This window comes from Thalia democratica, chromosome 1 (genome assembly GCF_965202585.1).
Source record: "Thalia democratica chromosome 1, ktThaDemo2.hap1.1, whole genome shotgun sequence".
Taxonomy (NCBI): Eukaryota; Metazoa; Chordata; class Thaliacea; order Salpida; family Salpidae; genus Thalia; species Thalia democratica.
Window position 1 is genome coordinate 87,266,539 of NC_139165.1, and position 26,532 is coordinate 87,293,070.

A 26,532-nucleotide genomic window follows, 5' to 3' on the forward strand; every position below is an offset into this window, starting at 1 on the left:
TCAATAGTTTATTGTTTTTACTTTCTTCAAAATCATGTAAGCAAATTAAATGTAAATAATTTTTTTTAGTTGAATAAATATTTATTACTGACTAAGTTATAGAAGGGTATGAGCTTAGAATATTTATTCTTTCAGAAACTAAAAGTTTGAAAATATTGTAAATTGTGTTGTTCTATAAGAAACTATTTAATATTGTTAGGATAATTAGTTGTATATTATAAATTATGTTACACATTGTTATTGATCAAGTACATACTAGTTACTTTAGATAAAGTAAATAAATGTTATCTTAATCAAAAACTACTATATTCTTGAGCATACTTAAGTTACTTAAAAATGCTTTCGTTTTACCTTATTTTTGTTTGAGGATGCAGTTATAAAAAACTATACACGACTATTTCTAATATTATTTAGTTGGATATTTATATATATATTAAGAAACGTTAAAAACTAACTTAAAGTTGCATGAAGATCAACTGTAAACATAACACTATTTCTAAAATTTCGGACATTGTTTTTAATATAAACATAAAACATTTAAAATTAAACGTTTTATAAATTAACAAAACTTTAAAAAAGTTAACACTCACAATTTAATCAAAATAAATTACTCTAGACGTATTTAACTTTGCTATTGTAAAATTACAATTGTTAGCGAATATTGACTAGTTCAAATAGCAAATCTTTAGCAATAAGAGATACTTTCGCTTACATGAATTTTAAGTACTTTTTTTACTGCATTAAAACTGATCACTATTAAAAAACAAACAAAATTTTGCTTTGAAAATCAATTTTAAACAAAAAATGAAAAGTATGCAAAACTAATATAAAACTACAATTTCGTTACTAAGAAGAACAAGCAAACCTTAATTTGCATAACTTAGAAAACGTTAATTTGTTGTTTATAATACTACAAATATATTTCCCTCTTCATAATATTAAAAGTGTAAAGTACCTAAAACGATATACTTATAAAAAAATGTAAAACATATAAAATATATTTATTAGTTTGATTAAGATTAAGATAAGCAATACTAATTTATGAAAGTACATCTGTAAGTAGTTTTGTATCAAAGTTATTTAATAATATATATTTTATAGAAGTATATACGTTTGAAACATAACAAAGTATAGCAATGTAAAAAATGTAAGAAAGTGATTTAATAAAATATTTGATATCAAACCGGTTGTATTTTTTGTAATTTTTTACCATTTCATAGCCATGCTGGTTTTTGTCGTAATGATTAACCAGTACATCGTAAAATTTAAAACCATTCTTAGTGTACAGTGAAACGGCACTTTTATTGGTAAATGACGCGTGTAAACTGGCAAAAACACATCCTTTTTCCCTTACTTTCTGCTCAAACATGTTTAATTGCTCGATGCCAAGGTGCATCTTGCGAAAGTTAGATGCAATTGAAAGCGAGCTGACGCCGCCTTGTAAAGTTTGCTCGTCCTTTATATGTTAAAAAATGTCGATATTTCAAACTGTATTTTTATCGTTTGAATGCAAAGTTTGATTACTTTTTCTTTTTTACTTTGTTTTTTGTCGACGAAGGTTTTGTTTAACAACCAACTAAAACCTTGTCCATAATGTATTCAACCACACCGCCATTAACATTTTCTGCTTTTATAAAAAGTTCCGCCCACTTTGCAAGATAGTCAAAATAACATCTGGATGGATAATTTCAAGTTTTTTTTGTTGAAATTAACGTTGTTGATGTTTAACAAATCTCTGCAGTAAAAATAGCTAAAGCAAGTCATGCTTAAAGTGTTATTTACTTAAATTTAAATGTAAGTGACAAAAGTTGTAATTACTAAAGCTGTAAAAGCGTAACGTAAGCCTTAAAAATTTTGCTGATTTGGGCATAAGATATTTTAAAATAAAACGTTTTCATAGTTTTTTAAGTGAAAATTAAAAAGTTTGCCAACTGAATAAGGCTTTTCAATCTTCTGATAACTACCAAAATTATTTAGAATTATATATTACGAATAGTTTTGCTGTTATACTTTAAACTAATATACTTCTTTTATTTTATCAGATATATTAATACTTTAAATCAGTGTTTCTCAAATCTTATTAATCATCAAAGATGTTTTAGACATACTGCTATAGTTTATTAAACAGTGTATAATTTTAGTTTATAATACTAAAAAAAATGCTTATTCTACGATGATTTTACGTTTGTATTACAGTAGTTGTACTAAACGTTTTAGGTTATAAAACTGTCTGTACCTAATCAATATATAAACTAGAAACTTTAATTATTTATAATCTAAGGATTTCCAACGTTTCTCTACACTTTGTAAAACTAGATTTATACAAACTGATTAGAGCTTTAAAACGGACTGTCTACTAAATGAGGTAAAAAAAACTATAACTTCTCAGCTTTCCTTGTTTATAAAAAGTTATTTAAAAAACGAAATTATATAAATACCTTATATAACAATAAAAAAATAAGTAAAAACAAACAAATATTATATAACTTTTTACATCAAAATAACAAACATTACACTGTGCTAAAAATCAAAATTTTAACAAATATAGTTATACTTTACAAAATTAAAAGTTTGTATAATAGAGTAAACTCATTACTATTTTTTATTCCTTTTATATATTTATATTTATATTATATTTATATTCCTTAAAGTTAAAAATATGCATCAATTAAAAAAAACCGAATACAGTATGTATTGACGTCAAACACGGGAGAAGAGAAATCTAACTGCTTTTTAAATGCTTTTTTTATGTTAAGTTGTTTTTTTTTAAAAACCATGCAACTGTGTTTTAAAAAAAATCTATTTTTTTGACAGAGAAATATTTTATAGAGTGTTATTTAAAGTAAAACAGTATAAAGTAATGGAATTTTGTATTTTTCATAATACTGTTAAATATCATACGGAGTAATTAACTTTTATCAACTTTGATTTATAGAAAATTATTGAAAGTTATATTAATTAAGTAACATATATCTATTAACGTTATTGTGTTGTAGATCAATAATATTTGGTTTTACTTTACTATAACAGAAGGAAGTAGAACTTAATATGAATTGTATATAGCTATCTATTTTTGTTAAATAATGCTGAGACAAAAAAATACTATTGATAATAATCAAGATATTTATTAAAATTGCTTACTAGTTTTGAAAGTTTGATTTTGTTTATTAGACTTTTGAAAAAGACAAGAAAAGTATCTAAGAAAAGTATTTTAGCAGACATCTAATTTATGAAAAGTTTTATTAATATTTATTGCAATTCAACGATGAAAAATTTTTTTTTAATAATAAGCGTAATAAAGTTAATTCTCAGATAATTTATAATTTTAAACTATAAACTGAAGAGTATAAATAAATTTGTAATCAATGATTTATTGACGTTTTATTCACGTTTACAAGCCTATAAAATTGTTCAGCTGTATCCGACTTGTATCAGTGCGTAAAGTGATCAAATTTAGTTTCTGACAAAGATAATAATTTAAAATATTTTAATACGCACATGAGTAAGCATTTTTTTTCTAGTGAACTAAGTTGCACTCTTTTTAAATAAACAAATTATGCATGTTGTAGTTTAATTTTAAGATGTTAATTTGCTTAAAATAACTTTTTATTTTACTAAAATTCTTGGTACTGTAAAATTAAAACATGAAGCAAAATAGTGCTACTCATATAAAAAACAGAAGTAGCTTAGATCTATTTTTTATAAAATCTGTCATACCCTGCAGTTTTATCATAGTTTTGGTTTAAACACTTAATCTACTTTATACCATTTATGTACTGTACTTTCTTTGGAAGAAATAACGATTTTTTAGAACCGTTTTTAAGCAAAATTATAAAAATTTCCTATTTAGTCGTAAATATAATTAAATAAATACATAATTCTTGACTGAGTTTATTCACAAACTATTTACAAGAATGATATAGTATGTAATACAAAACATAACTAAAACTAGGTAAATACTTATACAATAATGAAAACTCGTTAACGCTTATACGACAGTTAATAAAAATATTAGATTATCAGAGTAAAAGTAACTATTTTACTGACTAGTTTTAGATGGGTATGAGCTCGGAATATACTATAAATTAATCTACTAATTAAATGTTGAGAAATGTTGTAATGTTTGTTGGTTTAAAAGAGTTAATAGATATTGCTTAGACAGTTTATTATAACTAATAAAGTCCTATTGCTATTGATCATGTATAAAACAGTTAATTCGAAAACAGTAAATAAATGATATTTTCAACTAAAACTGTTATATTTTTAAGCTTACTTAAATTTCTTAAAATAACATTTCTTGTGCTTAATTTTGTTTAGAAACGCAGTTAAAAAAACTAACGAAAACTATTTCTCATGATTTATGTAGGAAAATGCTTTAATGTATAGTAAGTCTTGTACATTAAAAAGTTTATGTTGCAAAAAAAAAATAAACAAAAGTCAAAACTACTATTGCAAACAAAACTTATTAATCAAAATTAAAAAGTTGTAAAAAAACACTGACTAACTTAAAAATTTCAACCAAAGTTTTTGTTATTAAAGTAAAAGCTTTTGAATTTACACTGTGAAAATAAATAAAACACTTTTAGTTTGCTTTAGATTTTTTAAGTAAGTGATAGAAAATGTACAATCGTTAGCACGTTTGACTAGTTTAATTATCAAACCTACAGCAATAAATGATGTGTTCTCTTCCATGAATTTTTGAGAATTATTGTACCGTAAAAAAAAAAAAAATTTGCCATTCAAATTCATTGCTAATTATAAGAAAAAAAATATAAAAATTTTGTTGATCTAAATTTCCGTTAATAAGAAAACGTAGGCAAAAGTTAAACTTTGTTAGTTAGATATCTTTAACGTTGTGCATATCTAAAATTTTATGTCTTCGTATCTAGGTGGCTGAGGGTCGTTCTGAAGTAAGCTTGGGTTATTGTGAGCGAAGCTTGGATTTATTTGAGAGAAGTTCGGGTTCATCTGAGAGAAGTTCGGGTTCATCTGAGAGAAGTTCGGGTTCATCTGAGAGAAGCTCGGGTTAATCTGAGAGAATCGTGGATGATTTTGCACGTAGATTGGATTGTTGTGTTGTTGGCTGACACCTTGTTGTGTGGCTAAAATTGACACGAAAACATTATTAGCTATTACGTTAAAAAAATTACTAAAATAGAAATGTGCTATTCAAAGTAATTCAATTACTTATCTTACTTTAATGTAAATTAATTTCACGGTTATCAGATTATAAATGCTAACCAGTAGTGTTGTCCTGTGGGATTGAGTAAGGAGACCTTTGTACTACTTGATCTTCAATAACTTGCTGTAAGATTTTCTTATTAGTAAAGGGTTGTATTCGATATCGTTCGTAATTAAACAAACCAACATTTAAATTTTAGTTTACATATATGTATACCATATGAAGAAGTTAATATTCTTGAAAATATGTTTAAACTTTTTTTTTCCAGCAGATTTAGACAAAATCAGTGTCATCTAAAATAATAAATATATAAATCGCTTATTGAAACTTATATAAAACTTATTGCCAACTTTTAAGATGTTTAATGTTTGTAAGAAAATTAATTTTGTAACCACTTTTCATGGTAGCAAACTAAAATAATAAGAATAAAATGTTAATGAATTTATCGATCAAGTCTTACCTGATTATTACTATTCTGTTTGTTATAAACATCATGGCTGAATTTTGCCGAAGTAGTCATCACTAACAAGTTAGGAATCCCAAACATGATTACAACCGAAAACATAAGTATTTCAAAAGGACTAAAAATTGAATTTCCATATACCTAAAGAAGTGAGTAGAAAATAAAAATAGAACTTAATAGCGATAAGATTTGCTTTCGTTATTTAAGTGAAGACTTTTTTTTACTACATAAAAATACTATTTTTTCATTCAATAAAATAATCAAATTTTGTATTAAAAATGTTTAAACAAACGATAAAGCTTTGGAAAATATAATTAGTTCGTTATTTTAAGACAATTTATTTTTCAGCTCTAGAGCACTTTCATAAAAAAGAAAACGAGAGCTGTGTATAATCTGATTTTTTTTTATGACTACGAATCTTAAAGCTTTATTGATATTATTTGGTTATGTTAAAAGTTTTAATAAATGTATAATCAAAAATTTAGTTTAATGTAGAAACAGTTTATTTAAATTTTTTACTTGATATCTATCTATATCTATCTATATATACATATGTATATATATATATATATTTTTTTATCTATAAAAAAGAAAAACAAAACCATTGGTTGAAAAATTAATACATAATGAGTTTTGTTAAAATTTTAATCCGAAATTAAAGTTTACTAAAATTCCAGTAATATCTTCAAAATATTTTTTTTTCTAAAATTTAAAAAAAACGAGATTAAAAACGATAAAAAAAATATTAGCATATTTAAAATTAGGTAAAAGTTTGTAAAACAAAATTAGTCGTAACTTTTAGTACCATACAATTCTGAAAAAAAATATTTTATAGGTTGTTTTTAAAAAAGTTTCAAAACTAAAACTGTTTTAGGCGTCGAAAAGGAAAACAAACTTACGAAAGCCCTAGAAAAAAAAATAAGCTGTATGATAAGAAGAATACAAGAAAATACTATTCCAACAAAACTAAACAAGATTGATGATTTTGCCTGTAAAAATATAAGTTTTGTATTTACAGTTCGGTATGAATTACTTACTTTAAAAAGTTAGCTCGAAATTGCTATCTATTTTACAAGAAAAATTACTAAATATTAACTTTATAACACGCTCAAAACAATATAATAATCGTTATTTAACTTGTGTCTTTATTTTCTTACTTTTGATTTGTTTTCAGGATTTTTTCCACATAGTATTGCAATAGTTCCAGCAAAAATATTCTAAAATTTTATAATTATAACATTTTGTTAAATATATATCATTGTTTAAAATAAAAGTAGCTATTTCAAGCATTCTTGTTTCTATAAATAAAAAGTTAAAAACCTGTTGTTTTATATGCATATTTTATTTTTTTACTAAAAATGAAAATTATAAAATATCTATGTCAGTATTTCGTTAATATTGTCATAATCGAGTTAAAAAAAGGTTTATATATTTATATATTTTTACATTAAGTAAATATTTCATAGTTTTTCTTTTGTTAACTTGATGAAGAATTTTTTAAACAGTTTCTAAAGTCTAAAGAAGACGTTAAAAACCTGAAAAAGCGTTTTATAGCAAAAATAACAAAGACTTTAAAATTAAAGACAACTATACTCAAAATTTTATTCTTTATATCGATAAGGATAAAATAAACAGTAGTACTAAAAGTATTGTTTATTAGTGATACAAGATTTAAAATGTATGTTTGTATGATATTTCTATAAACTTTCAGTATTTTTAAGTATAACATTGAAATATATTTTGTATAAAATGTTTGCTTAATTTGGAATAAAACTTAAATCTGATAACTTTTTGTTGAAACATTTATTTAAGTGCAAAACATGATAAGTGTTTTACGGTGAATTAATTGTCAAAGTAAGAGCTTTTAAATGCTGTTTAAAAATATTTGATAACTTAAAGTTTTAAATAACTAAAACGCTATAAATTGAAAAAACTAATCTTTATTGTTATTTTCGAAAAATTACATAATTTAAATTTTCATCATAATTTTTTAAAGATGAAAATTAGTATATATTTTATACTGTTATGTAAAAAAACAAAAATTACTATTATTGAGCACCAGATAGCTTGTCCATAAGTCAAAATTTCGAAAGTAGAACTAAGAGATACTTCTATTATTCCAAAAATCAAAATAAATGTTGAAAAAATAACAGATGCTTTCTATTAAAAGTTTAAACTTTTAATGTTAATCAAAACTACATAACTATTTAAGATTATTAAATTAAGTCTACTTATTTTCTTAACTAAGACAACTTTTAACGCCAAATATTTAAACTTGAAGATGAGTTAGGTAAATTGTAAAATACTTTTTGACTAATCTATACAATTATAGCTAATACTATTATAAATTTAAAAAAAAATAAATATAATTGTTAATAAAGAAACTTAATGTTTGTGTTTACATTTTTTATTTTTGCATTATAATTTTTGTCCGTTTCTGTGTAGATATATAACTAATAAATTCGCAGTGTAAATAAAAACGTCCTTAAAAATTAGGTAGAGTTTAACTAAGCTTACTCCACTTTGTATTAATTTTTTTTCAACGTTTTCTACATTAGCAGGAGAGCTTTCCGGTCGTCTGCTCATTTGAACTGGCGCTTGTACTTGTGGTTCGTACGAAAATTGTGGTGAGGCCATTGCAATTAAAATAATACAGGCTCGTCTGTGTTGTATAAGAAACGCATTCTTAGTTTAGCTTTACATTTTGAAAATTTGAAAAATATTTAAATTTATGACATCAAATAATAGTAGATGGTTCTAAATTTTTTTTGTTTTTTTTTTACATAACATATAATATTACTTTTAATTAAAAATTTTCCAATAAAAATTATTTTCTAGTTATTAAGAAGTTATAGTTTAAGATTTAAAACGATTTCTGATTTCTCATTACAAGCTGTTTTACATCTTAATATTTTTAAATTCAAATATACTTAATCAAAAATATAAACATTAAAAAAGAGCTGTTGATACAAAATGAAGTTATTCTGCATACAATTTAGTAAACGAAACTTCACAGGACAAATAAAAAACTTTCTTTTTTTATTGAATGCTAACTTTTTATATTCTTAAGAAATAGTTTTTCGAACCAGTATTTGTTTATGTTAGAATTGTTTAAAGAAAAACTGTAATACTTTAATGTTTTAATGAACTATATTTAAAAATAAGCAAATTATCTACGAACAACGAACATAATTATTTAGATAGAAGATCTATAAAAATTTTACTATATTAAGTATAATAAACCAGCTATTAAGGATAAAAACATGACTTTACATTTAGAAATACACCTTTAAACTATAACTCTAAAAGTTGTTATTTATATAATTAATGTGTTTAAAAAAAATGTAAAGTCTGAAAGCGTTAGTTCTTACTACTATGAAATTTTTATATAGTAATATTTTCATTCTTAAGTTTCAATATTTTATATTTTTTTAACAAATTTAAAATAATTTAAGCTAGAAACTTGTAACAATTTTTGTAAAAATCTTGCAAAATTTAAAACAATATAAAACCTACGACTAATTTAAAAGTAACAACATTTCTTGATTTTATTGACTTTCTGCAACTATTATCATTATAAAACATAAAGCTGTGATACTTTACAAAGCTAAGTCTCTGAAAGTTATTAGCCTTGTAACAACTTAATGTTTTCAAGTAAAACCGAAAAACACTTATTAACAATAACAATTATTAAAAAATGTAAAAATCTCTTACCATATTAAAACATAATTTTAAAGTTTAAAAGCCTCAAATTATTAAAATATTCAAAACTGATATAAGTTTAAATACTGGTTTAGTTCATTCAAGAAATTCAAAAAGTTTTTAGACCAAAAAAACTAGTAATAATAACAAGTTTTGCTTAAAACCAATGTTTTGTTGAAATTTTAAATTCAAATCATTATTTATTGGGAAAATAGTGTCAATGAGCATTTATAAAAGTAATCAGTTTAGTTTAGTTAAGCTTATCAATAGAAAACAAAATAAAATAAGTCTCAATTATACTTATGTTTACTTCTAGTTATTTACAGCTGGGTTTTCAAGTGACTTTTATCTTTAACCAGGGGTCGGCAAGTCAAAAAATAACGTTTATTATGTGTTTTAAAAAACATGTTCAAAAAAAATTATTTAGAACAAAGAAAAATTAAACGATAGATTTACCCTTTAAAGATAAAACTAAAACTAAAAATTAAATTTTGTTTTTTGAGAATATTATTATATCAAACTAGCTAAAAAAGTTTAATGCGGCCCGCGGGCCGCAGTTTGCCGACCCTGTCTTAAACCTGTAAGTAAATTGTAAAACTCAATAATTTTTATTTCAGACTTAAAATGAAATATTTAAAACATTTACTCAGCCAGATTAAAAAAAAATGTTTATATTTTTTTCACAAATTCTAAAAGCGGTACACTACATTATAAATAAAAAGTATGCGCTTTTAAAATAAAATTAGCAATGTGTACTAGTAAGCTGCAGTTTAGTTTAATACAAAAGCAAAAAAAAAAATGCAGAGTTTTTTATCTAGTTTAAACTGTTTCGCTTGATCAACCGAACAATACTTATATATATATATATAAAATTAAAGTGGTATTTAGGCATAACTTTAAATTTGCATAATCATTGATGTACTTTATTGCTTTAAACATTTTTTTGATTGTATCATGCTTTCTTTAATAATCTTCAAGTAAAACAACTTTTTTAGCAGAATAATATAAACAACTAATTTAAACTTTACTAAAAAGAGTAATAGTATAACTACTTCCAAACGTACGCTGAAAAACTATTTAAACTGGAACTTATAATTTTTTCTATAAAAAGAATACAATACTAAGAATGTTATTGTCATTTTGTTTAAAACTAATTTTGAAAAATAAATAGTTGTATTATCAACACATTTTAAAAGTCTGTATACATAAATACTATTTTATGTATATTATCAAAAACTTCTTTGAAAAAGTTTCATTAGTAATAAAATCACCAATCTTACAACGAATTAAAAGTTAAGTTTAGTAAAGTAACTTAACAGTTGTAGAAAACCATATTGTACAACAACAGAAGAAATATGCGTCTTTGTAATTTTTTTTTTAACTTTAGGCATAGACGTTTACTGAAATAAATGATGATTAATAAAACGTTTTAAAAAGTTGAAACTTTAGTGTAGCAATGAACAAAAAATAATTTGAAAACAATCATAAATTAAAAACATTAGTGTGGTAATTACAAAGGTATTGTTTAATCAGTTTTTAATTAAAGCTTTATTTTAAGTTGAATTTTTCAAGATTAGACTCACTTCAAATACAAAAAATTAAAATAACTTTGAAATGTTTACGTTTCAAATTTCAACTTGTTAAAAAAAACAAAATTTGTCTTTTGAACTTTTAAAACACATGGAAAATATATTAAAAACAAATTAGACTTTAATTAAACCAAAAAACTATCAAGAATGAAAATACAACTTAAAACTAAAAGTTAATACTTTAAATTGTTACTTAAACAGTTCTTTTTATATAATTGTTGTTTTTTAATCAAAATTAAAATTAAGAAATTGTTAATTCATACTACTGTTAAGATTTGAGAAAGTAATCTAGGTTGCTCAAATTTTTATGGTTTGTAGTTATGAAAAAATTTGAAATTTTTTTAAAGCTATTTTCACGTAGCAACTTTTGTAATTATCTCGCCAAATTTAAAACACCATGATTAAATTACTTATGTATAATTTTAATGTATCGAATTTCTTTTTTATTTTACTTTTTCAATCATTATCACGTTAAAATATACTGATTTATCAACTTTCAAAGCTAAATTTCTCAAAGTTATTAACTTTGAAATAATTAAACTTAAAATATTTTTATAAACAACAACAAAGATTAAAAGATAATAAACTCATTAATTTCTTTACACACCTACAGTTGTTTTAGACTATTTTTTTTGTAAACATGTAATTTTAAGTTTTTAATCCAAAAATTAGCTAAAAATTAAAAATTAAATATGTTTTCAAAACTGGTTTAGTTCTATCATAAAGTTAAAATGGTTTTTAGATCGAAAAAAAAGTATTAACAAATTAACAACAAGTTTTGCTTAAAACCATTGTATTATAGTTTTTTATTTATTAAATTTATTGTGTATTGTCAAAAAATATTTATAATAGTATCATTTAAAACCAAATACGATAAAACCAAGATATACTTATGTCTTTTTGAAGTTTTAAAACACATGGAAAGTAAATAAAAAAGAAAACTAATAAGTTTTTTATATATTTTAATAGTATTGGTTCTATTGGAGTTGTTTTATACACAATTGCTTTAATATATTAGTTCTTACAGTAATGATACATCATAAACGTTAAATAAGAATTTTTGTATAGTTATTTTCTTTTTCATTTCAGATATAAAATAAACTTACCTTAAGAACTAATTTTAAACATGCACAAAAAACTACTTTGTACTAAAATTAATGATACAGTTAGTATACAGCTATCATAAACAAGCTTATTTAAAAAAAAAAGCAATATAACACATAGAAGACGTTAGTTTTAATGTTAATCATGACGTTAATTTTTTTCATGTTTAACTGAATCAAGTTTCAACCTCTTTATTTCTTTCAAATTATACATAATAAACTTATTGTGAAAACAGAAGTAAATTATTTTATTTTTAACTAGCGATTGATGATAGAAGATTTTATAAACTTAGACCTTCATACAAAATATTTATTGGTTATCAACACAGAGTTGTTGTTCTTCTTTTTGTTATTTCGGATTTACATGCTTTAAATTTTACATAAGTCTTTTTTTGCAGACATTTTGTATAAAAAAAATTAAACAAAGAGTATCTTAATTAAGTAATAACAAAACCTTAACTAAAACAAATTCATAAAAAGTTTTATATAGTTGTAAAAAACAAAAGTTTTTGTTAATTTCTAGCATTACATTTATTCAACAGGTTTCTGAAACACCTTCGTATCACATGCTTACGTGCAAAGCCCTATAAATCTTAAATAGCTGCAAAAAGTTATAAAATTGAAAACTAACTGTTACAAAATTTTTATTTGAACCAAAGCTGAAGAGATCGTTTTTAACAAAGTTACGGAACTAAAAAACAAATCAAATAGTTTTCATTGCCTAAGTTTTCATACATTTTGTTCATTTCTTACGCTTGAAAGAAAACAAGAGAAGAAAAGAGAAGAATTGCTTTTAACAATCTACACTAAAACATTCAGTAATTCTATATCATGCTTAGAAACCTTTTAATCTTTGGAAAATTCAGTATTTAAGTTTGAACTTTTAAAAATTTATCACTACTGTTACAAAATGTTTACAATAAACTTAGGTGTTTTCGGCTATTAACTAAAAATATGTAAAGATTTTTAGCACTTTATTGGAAAAACTAATAAAATTTACATTAGAAAATATTTTTCAAGCAAGTGTTAGTTCCTTTTTTTTTCTAATTACGTAAATGCTTTTCAAAGTTTACTTTTTATAGCCGTTTTATTTCTCTTCTGCTTCAGAATATTTTTATTTAAATCATATAGTTCTAAATAATCACTCTTGAAATGAAAATCCAATAAAAACGAATGCATACTTCGTTTCGTTACATAAGAAGTTTGCTGTTTTTGTTGGTTAAAAAACTTAAATTTAAAAAAGTTTAGCAGTATATACAGTATGCTTAATCGCGATTGTAAAAATTAAATTTATTGAGTTGTTTTTAAATTTTCTTTTCGGTTTTGTTGATCTTATAATTTATACAAAAAAGGGTTCGTTAAGCTTTTAATAAAACAATAGGAAGCATTTAATTAGAACTCATGGTTTACTGTTTTGAAAACAGTTTGATAAATTCACTTATACTTATAAATTTATAATTTAAAATATGTACATGACCAGTAGTTTTAGCTTAAAGGTTTATTTGTATAAGAAAAATATAGCTTTTTTAGTTGTTTTAGTTTTAAAGAAAAACCAGTTCTTATATTATATATTAATTTTTGTCTATAAATATTAAAGCTTTTTTAACCAAAGATAATATTTAAAGTCCTGTTTTTTTGGTTAAAAAACCGTAGTTTTATTAAAATCACGATTATGAGTTATTAATTGTCTTTTATTATAAGAAATAAAGTAAATTTCAACTTGACTCAAAACTAAAGAATGAATTCGATTGTTTATAGTTTTTCCAATGCCTCGACATTTGTAGGTTTTAAATCTATAATATTAATTATATGTTCAAGGCAGGACGTACACTAGGTTCTTTAACCTTTTTATTTTCGGCTTTTTTTTTGTTCAATATATTATTATATAGATACCTATAAAGTGTTTTAAAGCTTAAATTGAACTATAAATTTTATCTATATATTAAATCGTTTTACTTACAATACGTTATATGGTCTTTGTTACATATAAAGCTAAATGCGTATATGTGCGTTTAAATTTAAAAACGATAAAAATTAGTTATACAAGACACAAATTTTAATTAAACTAGATATATTTCGAGCAATTCTCATCAGTAGAATGTAAAGCTTTAAGAGATAAGATTTAACAAATTTATATAGCTTATAATATTTATTATATAATTACTAGTCACTTATGTTCAAAAAATTGGAAAACAAGGTTCTTGTTTTCAATTAAAAAACAAAAGTCTTATTGATCTTTATAACAGGGTAAAAAAGCTTTAAATAAATTTTAATACTGTCAAAAATTATAAAAAGTATTTGTTATTAAAAATCTACTAAACAACTATAGTTGGTTTTAAATGTTTTCTATTGGGGTAATAAATTAATTTAAATATAAGTTATACAGTTGCAGTTTTGAGGAAAATTTAAAATACTATTTAAAGTACGAATGTGTAAAAATTTTAAAGAAATCGGAAATGATACTTTTAAGAAAAATACAATTTGTGAATTTTGAAACGTAAAACTCAAGTTTATAAGAATATATTTTTTATAAGTATTTCTAAGTTTTTATGCCATTCGTGTTTAGAAGCATTAAAAAAGTATGTGCAGTATTACACATTTTGAACTTTATGTGATTATATTTCGTTTCAAACGGAGATAAAATTTAAATAGCTCAAATGAGTAAGCAGTTTTTATCTTTTTTCTCGCAAAGTTAAATAAGTTGTAAAGCTTCATAAAGATGATATGGTTTTTTATCATTTAATTTTGATTATCAAAAATGTATATATTCGAACAAATTTTAAGTTTCAATATAAACTCAAATTTGCTTGTTAAAGTTCATTTACACTTGTTTACTAACTTAAAATCCAAAACATGTTCAAAGTTTTTATATAATTAGTCGTTCTGTATGCACTTTTAAACCTTGAAAAAATTAAACCCGGAAAGAAAATAATACTCGTTATATTACAACTAATGCACTTTATATTGTTATGTAATGTGAAGTCTAGTTGTTTTTGTATAATGGTTTGGATAATGTATTTTGTGCAAATGGATTTAAAAAACCTTTTGTTTATATTGCTTTAAAAACTCAACCAGTCAGTAAATTTTTTCAGCGGTTTTGATTCTCGAACTTTCGATAATAAAAAAACATTTATTATTAGTACTTAGTAAAGAAGTTACTATACAAAGCTAAATTAACTATTTAAATTAAATCTTGAGTTTAAGAAATCTCTTTTATTTTGTTTTAAAACGTTTTTTAATAAGTTATATATAATTGAATAGTTAGTGTAAGGTATGTTAAAGCTAAATAATTTATAATAAATTTCCATTGTAATAACACCAACAGTTTTATAAAATTCAAAAGTTATCTTGTTAAACTACTATTGTTTAAAAAATTTTTTTTTTTATTAGTTGGTATAAGATACAGTCAACCAAAGTTATTAAAAATGTTTGAAGTTTAATCTCCATCAACAACTTAAGTTAAATGCACCTGTAAATGTACCATGAAAGAACAATGAATTACAAGCACAATGCACTTTATGGGAGAGGCTAGTATTTACATAAGAAACTGTGTAAACAAAAGCGAATTTTTCCAATGCGAAAAATTTCTTCTAGAAATTGAAATCGCTCTCGTTTTGATTAGAACGCAAGTTATTTGCAACTGTTGTTCAAGAAAGTACGTTGATTTAGCTTATATTTTATTTCAAGTCAAAATTCTAAACCAAAGTCGTTAATTTTAAATATAGACAAAAGCTTTGAAAATGTTTCTAATTTAAAAAAACTTTTTAATTAAGTTGAGTTTAAGACTTTTAATTATTTTTGTAGTAGTTTTTTTTAGTTACTACTACATTACCTTCTTAAAAAACAAGTAATTATTTCATTTAATTAAAATAAAATTAGTTTAGTCTCAATAAATAGTATTAGTTAAGCTAGTAATTAGTAAAATGTATTTATATTTACAAGAAAGACTTTTCTGTTTTCTTGACAAACTTAATAGAAATGCTTTACAGTTTTTTTGTATTACGCACTAGCATTTTTATATTTTTCTCAACTAAAAGTTATTTAAGCACTCAACTAATAAGTTTCAAGAACGTTTGACAATATGTAAAGTTTAATTAACTAAGATTACCCAAAAAAAAAAATTTAGCAATTTATTTGATTATTTTATGAATCACATAATTTGTTTTTATTTGTTATAGTTAAAAACTACTCTAATTTCTAAAAACAGCAGCATTCAATAAGTGATGATTACAAAATAATCAATATTTAAGTTTTAAAAACTATTACATGTATTATTATTTTCGAAATTTTAAAAAGTATCGATGATAAATATAATTTTTATATGTTTTCTAGTGTTGTAATTTACTCAATTGTGTAAAAATACACTATCACTTTAAACGCAAATATTTGCATGCTACATGACATATCAATACGATCTAATGGCGCCGTCGTGCGGTAGTAAAATAACAGCTTAGATATTTTTGATAAAAACCTTATTGTTTAGTCTTTTTCATAATCGACTTAAACATTTTAGATCGCTTTAGACAAGCAATTAACTATTAACTTTATAGTTAGAATTAGAATCGCAAACAAAATAATTTTAAACGAAATATTTGTACTCAATGTCAACGCAGTCAAGTTCTGCATCGCCAGCTTGTGTCAGCAATTCTTACGCTCACTCCTCAGTGACTTTCGTTGGCAGCATCTGCATATTTTACTTTTTGTTACGAATACTCACTGCGCTGAGGAAACTTTTCTTGAGAGAATCGTATGACTTGGCTAAAAGGTTTGTTAAAATTAAGGATCTCATTTACTTTAAAATTTATCTAGTAATTTATGTTTAAACAAATAGTTTAAATTCATTTTGTTAGTTGAATATATCTTCACTGTTAAGTTACATATCAAGTTTAGTGATTAAAACCATTGTCTTTATCCTATTATGTTAGTAGTAACTACAAGTTTTAAAAAAATATTTAATTTATTATTAGAGGTATAGTAGTTGAAGTCTTTTTATAAAATTGACTCAAATGTGAAACAAAAAATTAACAAAAAAAATTAAAAAAATTCCATCTTTAACTTCGAACACTTTATTTTTTTTACTGGCACTGTGTTGAAATAATAAAATATTATATCACTAGATTAATAAAAAAATCGATTTCTTTAATAAATGGAATTATTTTTGTAAGTAAATGGGTCTAATTAAAACAAGAAATAAATTAGTTTGGATGGTAAAACTTTTGGAAAAAAAAAAAAACTAAAATCAATTACAAAAAGTCTAATATGCTGTAGTATAAATGTGCGAAACATGATAATGTTTTATACAAAATTAAATTACGGCTTAAAATACCGATCTGAAAACTATAGCTTAATAACAACGAATTCAACCTTAAATACTTCAATACAAACATCTTCTCAGCAAGACTTTGAACAATAATATACTTTGCACATGACTTACAAATAAAAACTTTTTTTATAAGTAAATTGGTCTAATTAAATGGAAAAAAAATCTAAAACAATGTACTTTGCACAAGATTTTATAATCACAACGTTTTATTTCTTCAACTTTTTAATATTTTATTCCCCTCATAGATACGGTACGTGCACGTGGGCGCTGATCACGGGAGCGACTTCGCCCACCGGCAACGGACTGTCCTACCAGCTGGCCAAGCAGGGCTTCAACCTGATACTGGTGGGCAGGGACACCAACGAGCTGCAGAAGATGCGGGATGTCATGACGTCACACTACACCGTGAAGGTGACGTCATAGTTTGCTGTTGTACTAGCGTTATATCTCGCTGTCAAGTTTATGTTGACTACTGTTGTTATTTCAAAGCAAAATTAAGCTTTTGATACCTTGATAAACTTAAAAACTTGTGTGGTTCGTGAAAAACAGTTTATAAGTTTAAGTAAAGTATTAAAGGGCAAATTATTACATATTTTAAGATAGTTCATATGATATTTTATAATTATTTATACTTAATTCTCCTAAAGTTACTACGTTTACTGCCTTTGCTTTAGTTCGTACTTTCTTTAACATAAATCTTTAAGAAGGCTTTCGGTACTGATATATTATAGTGTAAAATTGTAAGCTATGAACCAAAAAACTACTTTTGCTGTTATTATTTTTTTAGTTTATCAGTTTTTAACAACCTTATTTAGCTTAGATACTACATAGATATAAATAGTAAAAAAATAGTAAGTAAAATTATAATAATTAAATAACGTAATAGTTTTACACTACAGGTGAGAATAGTAGTGGCGGATTTCAGGGAGGCGGTCAACTTGTCATTTTATTCAGACATAATGAGGCAGATAGAAGACTTGGACATTTCAATTGTCGTGCACGGAGTTGGAATGGCTGCTGTTTCTGAGAAGTTTCACCAACTACCCATGGAAAAGTCACATCAGTGCGTTTTTGTTTAAAACTACTTAAATCACTAATTGTTCATTGAGAACAATAAGATCTTAATGACAGCTAATTTCATATAAACAAGCTCTTTGATTGAAAAAATAGCATGGAAAATACATATTTTTATCAACAACTATATTTATTTAACAAAAAACTTAAAAAAAAAGTGCAAAAACAAGCAATAACCAATTTTATAAAACTCAAATTTTACAATTTACTTTTCAACTAAAAAAGAACTTTCTTTCCACCAAACAGATGCCTTGTGGTGAACATGTTTTCACCGGTGCTCCTCTCGCACCAGGTGATTCCCCGCATGCTGCAGAGGTACCACAAGAGCGCCATCATCGTAGTGGGTGGCGAGAACGCCAAGCAGCCCATTCCCGGAATGTCCGTGTCGAGCGGGTGCAAGGCTTTTTTGAAAAACTTCTCGAGTTTGTTGCAAGATATTGCTACCATCATGACGAATATTTAGCTATTGTTTTTGCTAATGAATTGAATGCTAATATTTTAGCTTTTTGTTTGCATATCTGAGCTATAAACAATTAAATTTTGGTCAGGTGCTGAACCTTAATTAAACTTTTGTATTTGTTTTCATTCCAGCAACTTTAAAACTAAAATTAAAGTTTTCTTGTTTTGTCGTCTATGTTTCCGTGTAAGTTTTATTTAAGTATAAGTAAGTATATTTAGTTTTCTTAAGTAACTTATTAAGTTTACTTAAGTTTATGATTCATTTTTATAATATTTTGTCCTTTGTTGAACTTTATGGTCAACATCAATATATTATGCTTAATATATACAGTAGACTACCGCTTAAGTACGCACTTTTTTTGGTACGCACCCCGCCTTAAGTACGCACTTATCCAGAAAAACAAAAAAAATAATTCACTTTTTTTTTTACTAAAAAACCAAATTAAAGAACTAGTTTTGAAAAATCTACCTTCTGGACAAATACAGCATTTAAAAGATTTAGTGTTTAGTGTCACTGTGAGTTGCTTGATGTTGATAGTGACCATTGTAGCCAAAAATTGAATGAACATTGTAGAGCAAACTTTAATAACTATGTTAACGAAACTAGAAAAATAAAAGTTTTAAAAATACAATTCAATCTACATTTTTAACTGTGCCATTATATGTACAATTTATTTCTCAAAATAAAGGATGTTATATTAGAACTTCTAAAAAATTCCAGCTTTTTTGCCTAAATTTTCAATCATCAAGTTTTTCCAGATTGTTTAATATTTCCAGGTAGAATGGCAAACCTGCTGAGTTAGCCTGAGACTTTTACAACTTTTAAACTAGGGTGAGTAATACTGAGTAGTCTAAGTGGCTTGAGATTGTGACAGTCCTGTTATTAAATGTTAATAAACTAAATACTTATGTAGTGGTTGCAGAAAAGTGAAAAGAATAATGATATTTGAGCTGTAATGCTATAAAATAAATAAATCTAGATGACAAAGTTAAAAAAAACCTACAAATATATACAACATAGTTAAGTCTTAATTTAAATGTACGATGTTTTGAAAATGTTTGGTAAACACAATGTACTTTGGTACTTTTCCTCTAACAATATGTGGCTAGCTGTAAGAAAGAAAACAAACAACTAAATTTCATATTATACTATGTCGGCAAAAAGTACGCACTACCCGTGCTAAGTACGCACTTTTTGGTCGGGTTCAATTTGCGTACTTAAGCGGTAGTCTACTGTATTGCTTACATTTATAAGGTAATGTTAAACAATATGCTTTCTTTATGACGTAAACTTGTTTTTAAATTTTTGTGAATAACTTTTATCAGCGTGTATTAAACTTTCTAGAATATCTGAACGACTTAAAAAAAATCGAGTATTAAGTTTATATCGTTTTTCTAATTGAGTACTTTCTTTGTACTTTAGACTAGTACTTTCAAATGTTTTAGCTCTCCTTTTATAAAAAAATCAAATTTACAAAGGTATACAAAACAAACCATAACGTTTTAAATAAAACTTTTATATATTTTACAGTTGCAGCGTCAGTGGAATATGAAGAGAAAATAGATATTTTCACTGTTCAGCCATTCGGAGTGAGAAAACAGCAAGTTCATGATGAAAACGCACCACAGCAGTCTCATAGTGTTTTTGTTAGTTTATATCAGACTATTATAAATTAGTTTTTTAACTTTCATAAATATAAAAGTCACAACAGTATTGTTAGTACTAGTGAAAATTATGTAAGTTTGCTTTTTTAGCTTTAAAAGGTAATAAATAAAGTGGTGGTTTTTATTTACATATATTGCTTAAAATTATTAGAAATTACTGAAAAAAAGATTAAAATAGTTCAGTGAATGCTTATAAGACTTAAATAAAGTAAAAATTTTACTTTCAGCTATGAATATAAAACATCTAATCAGAGTGTAGTAAAAATACTTGTATAAACAAGCTTAAAATTTAAATTTGAATTAAAATATCATCAACACAGGTGATCGATTCAGAGAGGTTCGCAAAATCCACGCTGAGGCAGCTGGGGCACGAGAGAACGTCTAGTGGCGACTGGATCCACCAGTTTCTGTCCTGGTGCTACTCGCTTCTGCCGTCAGAGGTCGCCCTTCAGTTCTGGGGAAAGATACTGTCGCCGCGTAAAAAGAGAGAAGACAAGAAGTCGAAGCGAGAGAGCGACGAGTTTTCCATTCTCTCGTTTTTTAAGAGGAAGTCTCAGTAATTCATTGTGCATAAGTAGATGTTAAATTTTTTTATATGCATAATGTATTTTGAATCATGTGTTTTTTAATACTATTGGATTTGAATGTATTTTTAAACTAATGAATGCAAAGTTAATTTTATTTAGTTTTTATTTTGTAGTCTACGATAGCATTTTGTTTTATAGACAGTTCGTTTTAAATTTTAAATCGAAAAATTTTAGCTCATATAGTACTAAAAAAATGTATATTTTCTTTGTACAGAAGTTTCATTAATTATTTTATAAGATACTTAAGTTTGCATATGCACTCAAGTTCTAACTATTTGCAGAGTTACTTTATATAACACCTTGCTTTATACCTAAAAATTTACATAAAATTTATTTTTTACAAGTTTTAGATATAGAATGTATTGAAATACTTTTTCTTGAGTTTACAACAAAATTTACCTGTATATTTTTTATTCAAATAATTTTGGATTTCTTTGAAGATAAACAGTTCTTGATTTTTTTAATTCTGAATGCCAAATTTTTATTTAAGCAACTATAAAAAATTGCACTAAATTTAAATTACTTTCTTTCTATAAATACTTTTTTTGATATTTGCATGTGTTATAAAATGTGTTTAAAACTTTAATTGTCTGTACTTTTTACAAGGCAAAAAAAAAACTGATACAACTTTAATTTTAAGTTTATTGTCAGAACAATGAGAAAATATTTGATAAAGAATTTTAAACATATTAGTGTATTTTGATAAATTGAGTGTATTATAGTAAGTTTTAGTTTAATTTCATTTTATTCAAGTGTTCTTCACGGTCATTGATAAATTAGTACTTAATATCGATTTTAAAGTGTCAATTTTCTAAAGAAACAGTCTGTACTACATTTATAAAATTTAAAAAAATATATTTAAGTAAATTTGATGAGTTTAAATTAAATTATGAGATGCTTCTAATAAACGAACTAAAGCTATTTTAGTAGCACGTACAAAAATTTGTCCAATTTTAAATAATATAAATCAGAAAAAATCTGTTTACAATATGTTTAAAAGATTTTTAGCAAACGACATTTAAAACTATAAAACAATAAAACTACAAAAAATGCAGTTTACAGTTATGTGTTTACAGTTATTAACTTTGGTTGGAAACTTTTCCAAACAATTTAAACTTTACTTTGACTATAGTCAGATTTTCACTGAGTAAGAGTACAAACGTTCAGGTTTAATGAGGATAACTTCAAAAGTGTCAAAAAGTTTTGGGTTTTAAACGCAAGTTTATTAAATTCACGAGCAAGAATAAGAACTAATTATTAGATAAAATTACAGTATACGTACAAAACATTAAATTTTGTTGCTTTTTTCGAACTTTTTTAAAATAAGCTAGAGCACTTGCAAACCTTAAAAGATATTCTCACCTAACATTATTTTTGTTTGAAAAAGTGCGCATTTTTTTGAAGTTTAGACTTAATTTTAGTGAAAATCATAAAAACAACTATCAGTAGAAACTATATTACCCTAAGTATTTATTAAATCATAATTTTTTATGAATTAATGTTATTGAATGGTATGATTTTAAGTCATATTACAACACAAATACTTGATAGTTTTTTTGTTTGTAAAACCCAAACAATTTTAAGATATTTTATGTGTGAAAATAATAAAAAGTATAATTAAAAAAAAACTATTTTGATATATCTTAAGATTTATTGAAACATTTACTTTATATCCTACACATAAAAAAAAAATAAAAAAGTTTGACTACTTCCGCAAACCGAAAAATTATTTATATAAATGTTGTACAGCTTCAGTACCTTAAAATAGTATATATATTTTTTATACAATATGTCAATGACAAAACGACAACATTGTTTTTGTTTACCAAGTACTTAACGAACTCTAAATATTTATTTAGTAATTGGTAGGTTGTAATATAAACATTTATCAATTAAATAAAAAAAATTGAAAACTTTAAACAAGAATTATGTTAATAATATAGTAAAAGCGTTGTTTTAGATACCTCTTCTTTCACAACTTGTTTGTAGTTAATTGGACCAAATGTTCTGTTCGGCTTGTTGTTCTTTTTGTAGTTATTTCGGCTCACAATTCGGTGACGCTTGTTACTTTTGCTTGCCTGGTACACTTGTCGTTTGCATCTTTAGACTTTTCTCTCTGAACTTGCACATATGTTAACTTGAATGTTACTTTTTTAACCGGTATCTGGATTTTGATGTTAAACTGCTCGCTGATGCCTTTCTTATTGCTAAATTGATGTATTCTTATTGTTAAATTAAATAAACTAAGTAAATACTAAAACTTTAGAAATGAAGGAAACTTAAAGAATAAATGTTCTGCTTGATAAATTACATTTTTTTATTAATTAAAATAAAACTAAATTTACCACCAATCTAATAAAATATAAAAATTAATAATAATAAAGTATTTACGACATTACTACAACAAACAACTGCAACAAACCTGTACAACTTGTTCTTCAGATTTTTTTACTTTCAAATTTTCCAACAACTTCATGTTACCCCATTTTTTGCTCTCAACACCCCTTATTTGGTCTTCTGCTTTCAAACTGGTGCTTTTTTTTTGCCTTGTGATTTTTGAGACTCGTCTAAAGTGTATTGAGGTTCCTGTTCTTCAAGTTTTTGGGTTTGTTTGTTTTTATACTCTTAAGGATTCCTTTTTCAAGATTTATTAGTTCTATTTAAAAACTTCCTGGCTGTTAATAAAGTAAAATTGGGTATAAATTAAGGTAAAACCACATAAATAACGTACAGCACATAAATCCAATACAGTATTAACTTTGTTTTTAAATCGAGAATTCAATCTTCATTTATAAGGTAGCTTCATTAAGACAAACTTTTTTTCGAGTTTCGTTAGCAGGGTTCACCATCATTTTACTTTTGTTTTTTTCGAGCAGTTTAAGTACAACCCAAAGGACCTTATTTATTTACATAGTTTTTTATATCAAATTTGTTTACATACTTGTTTTGTTTCTTGTTCACTATACGTACTTTTATTTATAGTTGCAAACAAAAACAATGGTCTTCTACTTTAGTTTTTCAATATAATCTAATTTTAAAAGAAACAATGATATTAGTGATTTTACTACTTAATAAGGCATTATGTTGTAAATAAGGTTTTAAATTTTCAGGTCTGGTTTTCAGCTTAGTAAATTAGAATGTATTTTTAAAATGTAAAATATTCAGTGTAGTTTTGAACAAATTATTGATAGGCTGTAAGAAACTGTCTAAAAACTTTTAATGTGTTCTTTTCAAAAGAATAACTATCAAATTTAAATACACTTTTTAAAAATCTAAACTGAACATTTTATAAAATGTATTTGTAATAGTAACTTAGGTCTGAGAACTGACAAAGAATATAGAAATAATTCCTATTTTTGTACAATGTAAAATAAATAAAATTAGAAAATAGAATTAGCAAAAAGTAAAGTAAAAACTGATTTAATAATTTAAATTGTACAAAAAATTTAATAATTGAATTAAAGTATAAACGAGTTTTAAAAGACTGCAAATTAGTGTAATTAAGTGGTTATTAGAATCAAAAGTAAAGCACTAATCAAAATTATTCTTCCATATAGTGTAAACTTCTAAAATACTTTAACTGAGCATAAGTTAGCTTGTGTTATCTAAGTTTTTGTTCTTAAAACAAGTATATTTTTTTTTACTACATATTGTTAGAAGATCCCATTTAGTTCAGATGAAAAATTTAGGTAACCTTTTTTTTATAACAAAAATGATTCAGATGAACTAAACATCCACATAAACTAGAATTAACTTTTAGATCAATATGTGTATAGAAACAAACATTTGGTAGTAGGAATTTTTGATTAAAATAAGTATTTATACTCTATATATCAAAATATTAACTAGAGTTAAATTAGTTAAAACTAACAAACATACAGTTATAGTCTAAAAATCTCTGTATGTAAACTTATAAAAACTTATAACATATTTTATAAATATTCAAGTTTTTTTTTCTCATTTATTATTAAACAACATAATGAACTAAAATTCTTATTGATAGTCTGCCTATAGTACTTAGAATTGCGCTAGTTTTTTTACAAAAAGAATATTGTTTTACATCTATACATTTTTTATAAAATAAGCTGGTTTATCAAATTAAGAAGTTTGAAGAAATAAAGACAATAAAAGCTGTGAAACTTAGATATAAGTTACGATTTTAAGTGATTTTTATACCAATTATCCGGGCATATTGCAAAATTCTCGAAACTGAACACTAAACTAATCAAAAATAAAGTAGAGACATCGACAAGGTACACAATATACTATATAAATAAAAACAAACTAAAACATAAAAAAAAACATGATCTTAACATGGTTTTGTTATTTATAAGAAGTCTTTATACGTTTTATAAAAAATTGATTAAACTGTATTTGTTTTAAATAAATACACTTTAAAATTGTTTGGTTTTAAGAAAAACTAACAATAGTCCAGAAACAACAAACTACGCACTTCACAACAAAGTATACAATCTTGCCCACTTTAAGATGCCTACCTTGTATCTTGTCCCCACTGTTACTTACAGCACCTTATAACATTCCGTTTTGTTTTTACTCTGGATTTTCGGAAACAACTGTTTCACCATATTTAACGCATTACGATGTTCGCCGTAATAATCGACCACTTCGTTGTTAATTTTATAAGCGTTCTTCAAGTACAAAAAAGGGGCAATTTTGTTGGTAGCTGAGGTGTGCAGACTCACCGAATCACCTCCTTCTTCCTTTACTTTCTCCTCAAACATATGCAAAAGCCGAGTGCCTAATTGCAACCTGCGAAAGTTGGATGCAACTGAGAGCGATGCAACATAACCACATTTTAAACTGTTTTTGTCGTTTATCTGATCAAAATAATAACTAGTTATGCAGATCGATTAAAAAAGATAAACAAATCAAATCCTTGTGAGTTACCTAATGTATCAAGCCTTTTAGAAACCCCATAAATTAAAATCGTATGTAGTTAAAAATTAAGTTAAGATGTATATAATTTTAAATCAAAAACTGTATTAGTGGTAAAAATTGCAACTTGTTCTGCTACTTGACAATTAAATTTGTCGACTGAAACCATTTAACTAAATAATTTAAAATTAAAAGAACACACTAACCTCACCCATGACGTATCCAACCAATTCGCCATTAATGTTTTCACCTTTTATAAAGCATCCCGGCCGTTTTGTGAGGTAGTCATAGTAAAGAATTTGTTTATAATTTCTAGTTTTCTTGTCAAAATTGATGTTGTTAAATTTCAACATATCTTTGCAATAGAAGTAGCTGAAATGAGTCATGGACCAAAATTTAGTGGTCTAAATTTAAATTTTTGTTACTGATAACGTTTTAGTTGCTTATTTTCGATTTAGTATTATACTATATTACTTTTATGCTTATAAT

General features: G+C 24.7%; 2 protein-coding genes across 3 annotated transcripts; one reads left to right on the forward strand and one right to left on the reverse strand.

Moving 5' to 3' along the window:
* Window positions 1-3,953: 3,953 nt before the first annotated feature.
* On the reverse strand, window positions 3,954-12,727 carry LOC145842733 (uncharacterized). Of its 2 annotated transcripts, XM_082950215.1 has the most exons (8): window positions 12,671-12,727; window positions 8,163-8,307; window positions 7,692-7,805; window positions 6,803-6,862; window positions 6,545-6,634; window positions 5,643-5,786; window positions 5,242-5,305; window positions 3,954-5,102 (listed from the first exon to the last, which is right to left on the reverse strand). In XM_082950215.1, exons 2-8 carry the CDS (start codon window positions 8,280-8,282, stop codon window positions 4,864-4,866), a joined length of 831 nt encoding a protein of 276 aa, XP_082806341.1. In that variant the 5' UTR covers window positions 8,283-8,307; window positions 12,671-12,727; the 3' UTR covers window positions 3,954-4,863. The 2 variants fall into 2 exon arrangements, with proteins under 2 accessions (XP_082806341.1, XP_082806349.1); XM_082950223.1 differs by lacking the exon at window positions 7,692-7,805.
* Window positions 12,728-16,599: 3,872 nt separating this feature from the next.
* LOC145840735 (uncharacterized) lies at window positions 16,600-21,120 on the forward strand. The gene is made up of 6 exons (XM_082948066.1): window positions 16,600-16,804; window positions 17,608-17,773; window positions 18,262-18,425; window positions 18,683-18,858; window positions 20,427-20,542; window positions 20,881-21,120. The coding sequence occupies exons 1-6, from the start codon at window positions 16,641-16,643 to the stop codon at window positions 21,118-21,120; spliced, it is 1,026 nt and encodes a 341-aa protein (XP_082804192.1). The 5' UTR covers window positions 16,600-16,640.
* Window positions 21,121-26,532: the final 5,412 nt, after the last annotated feature.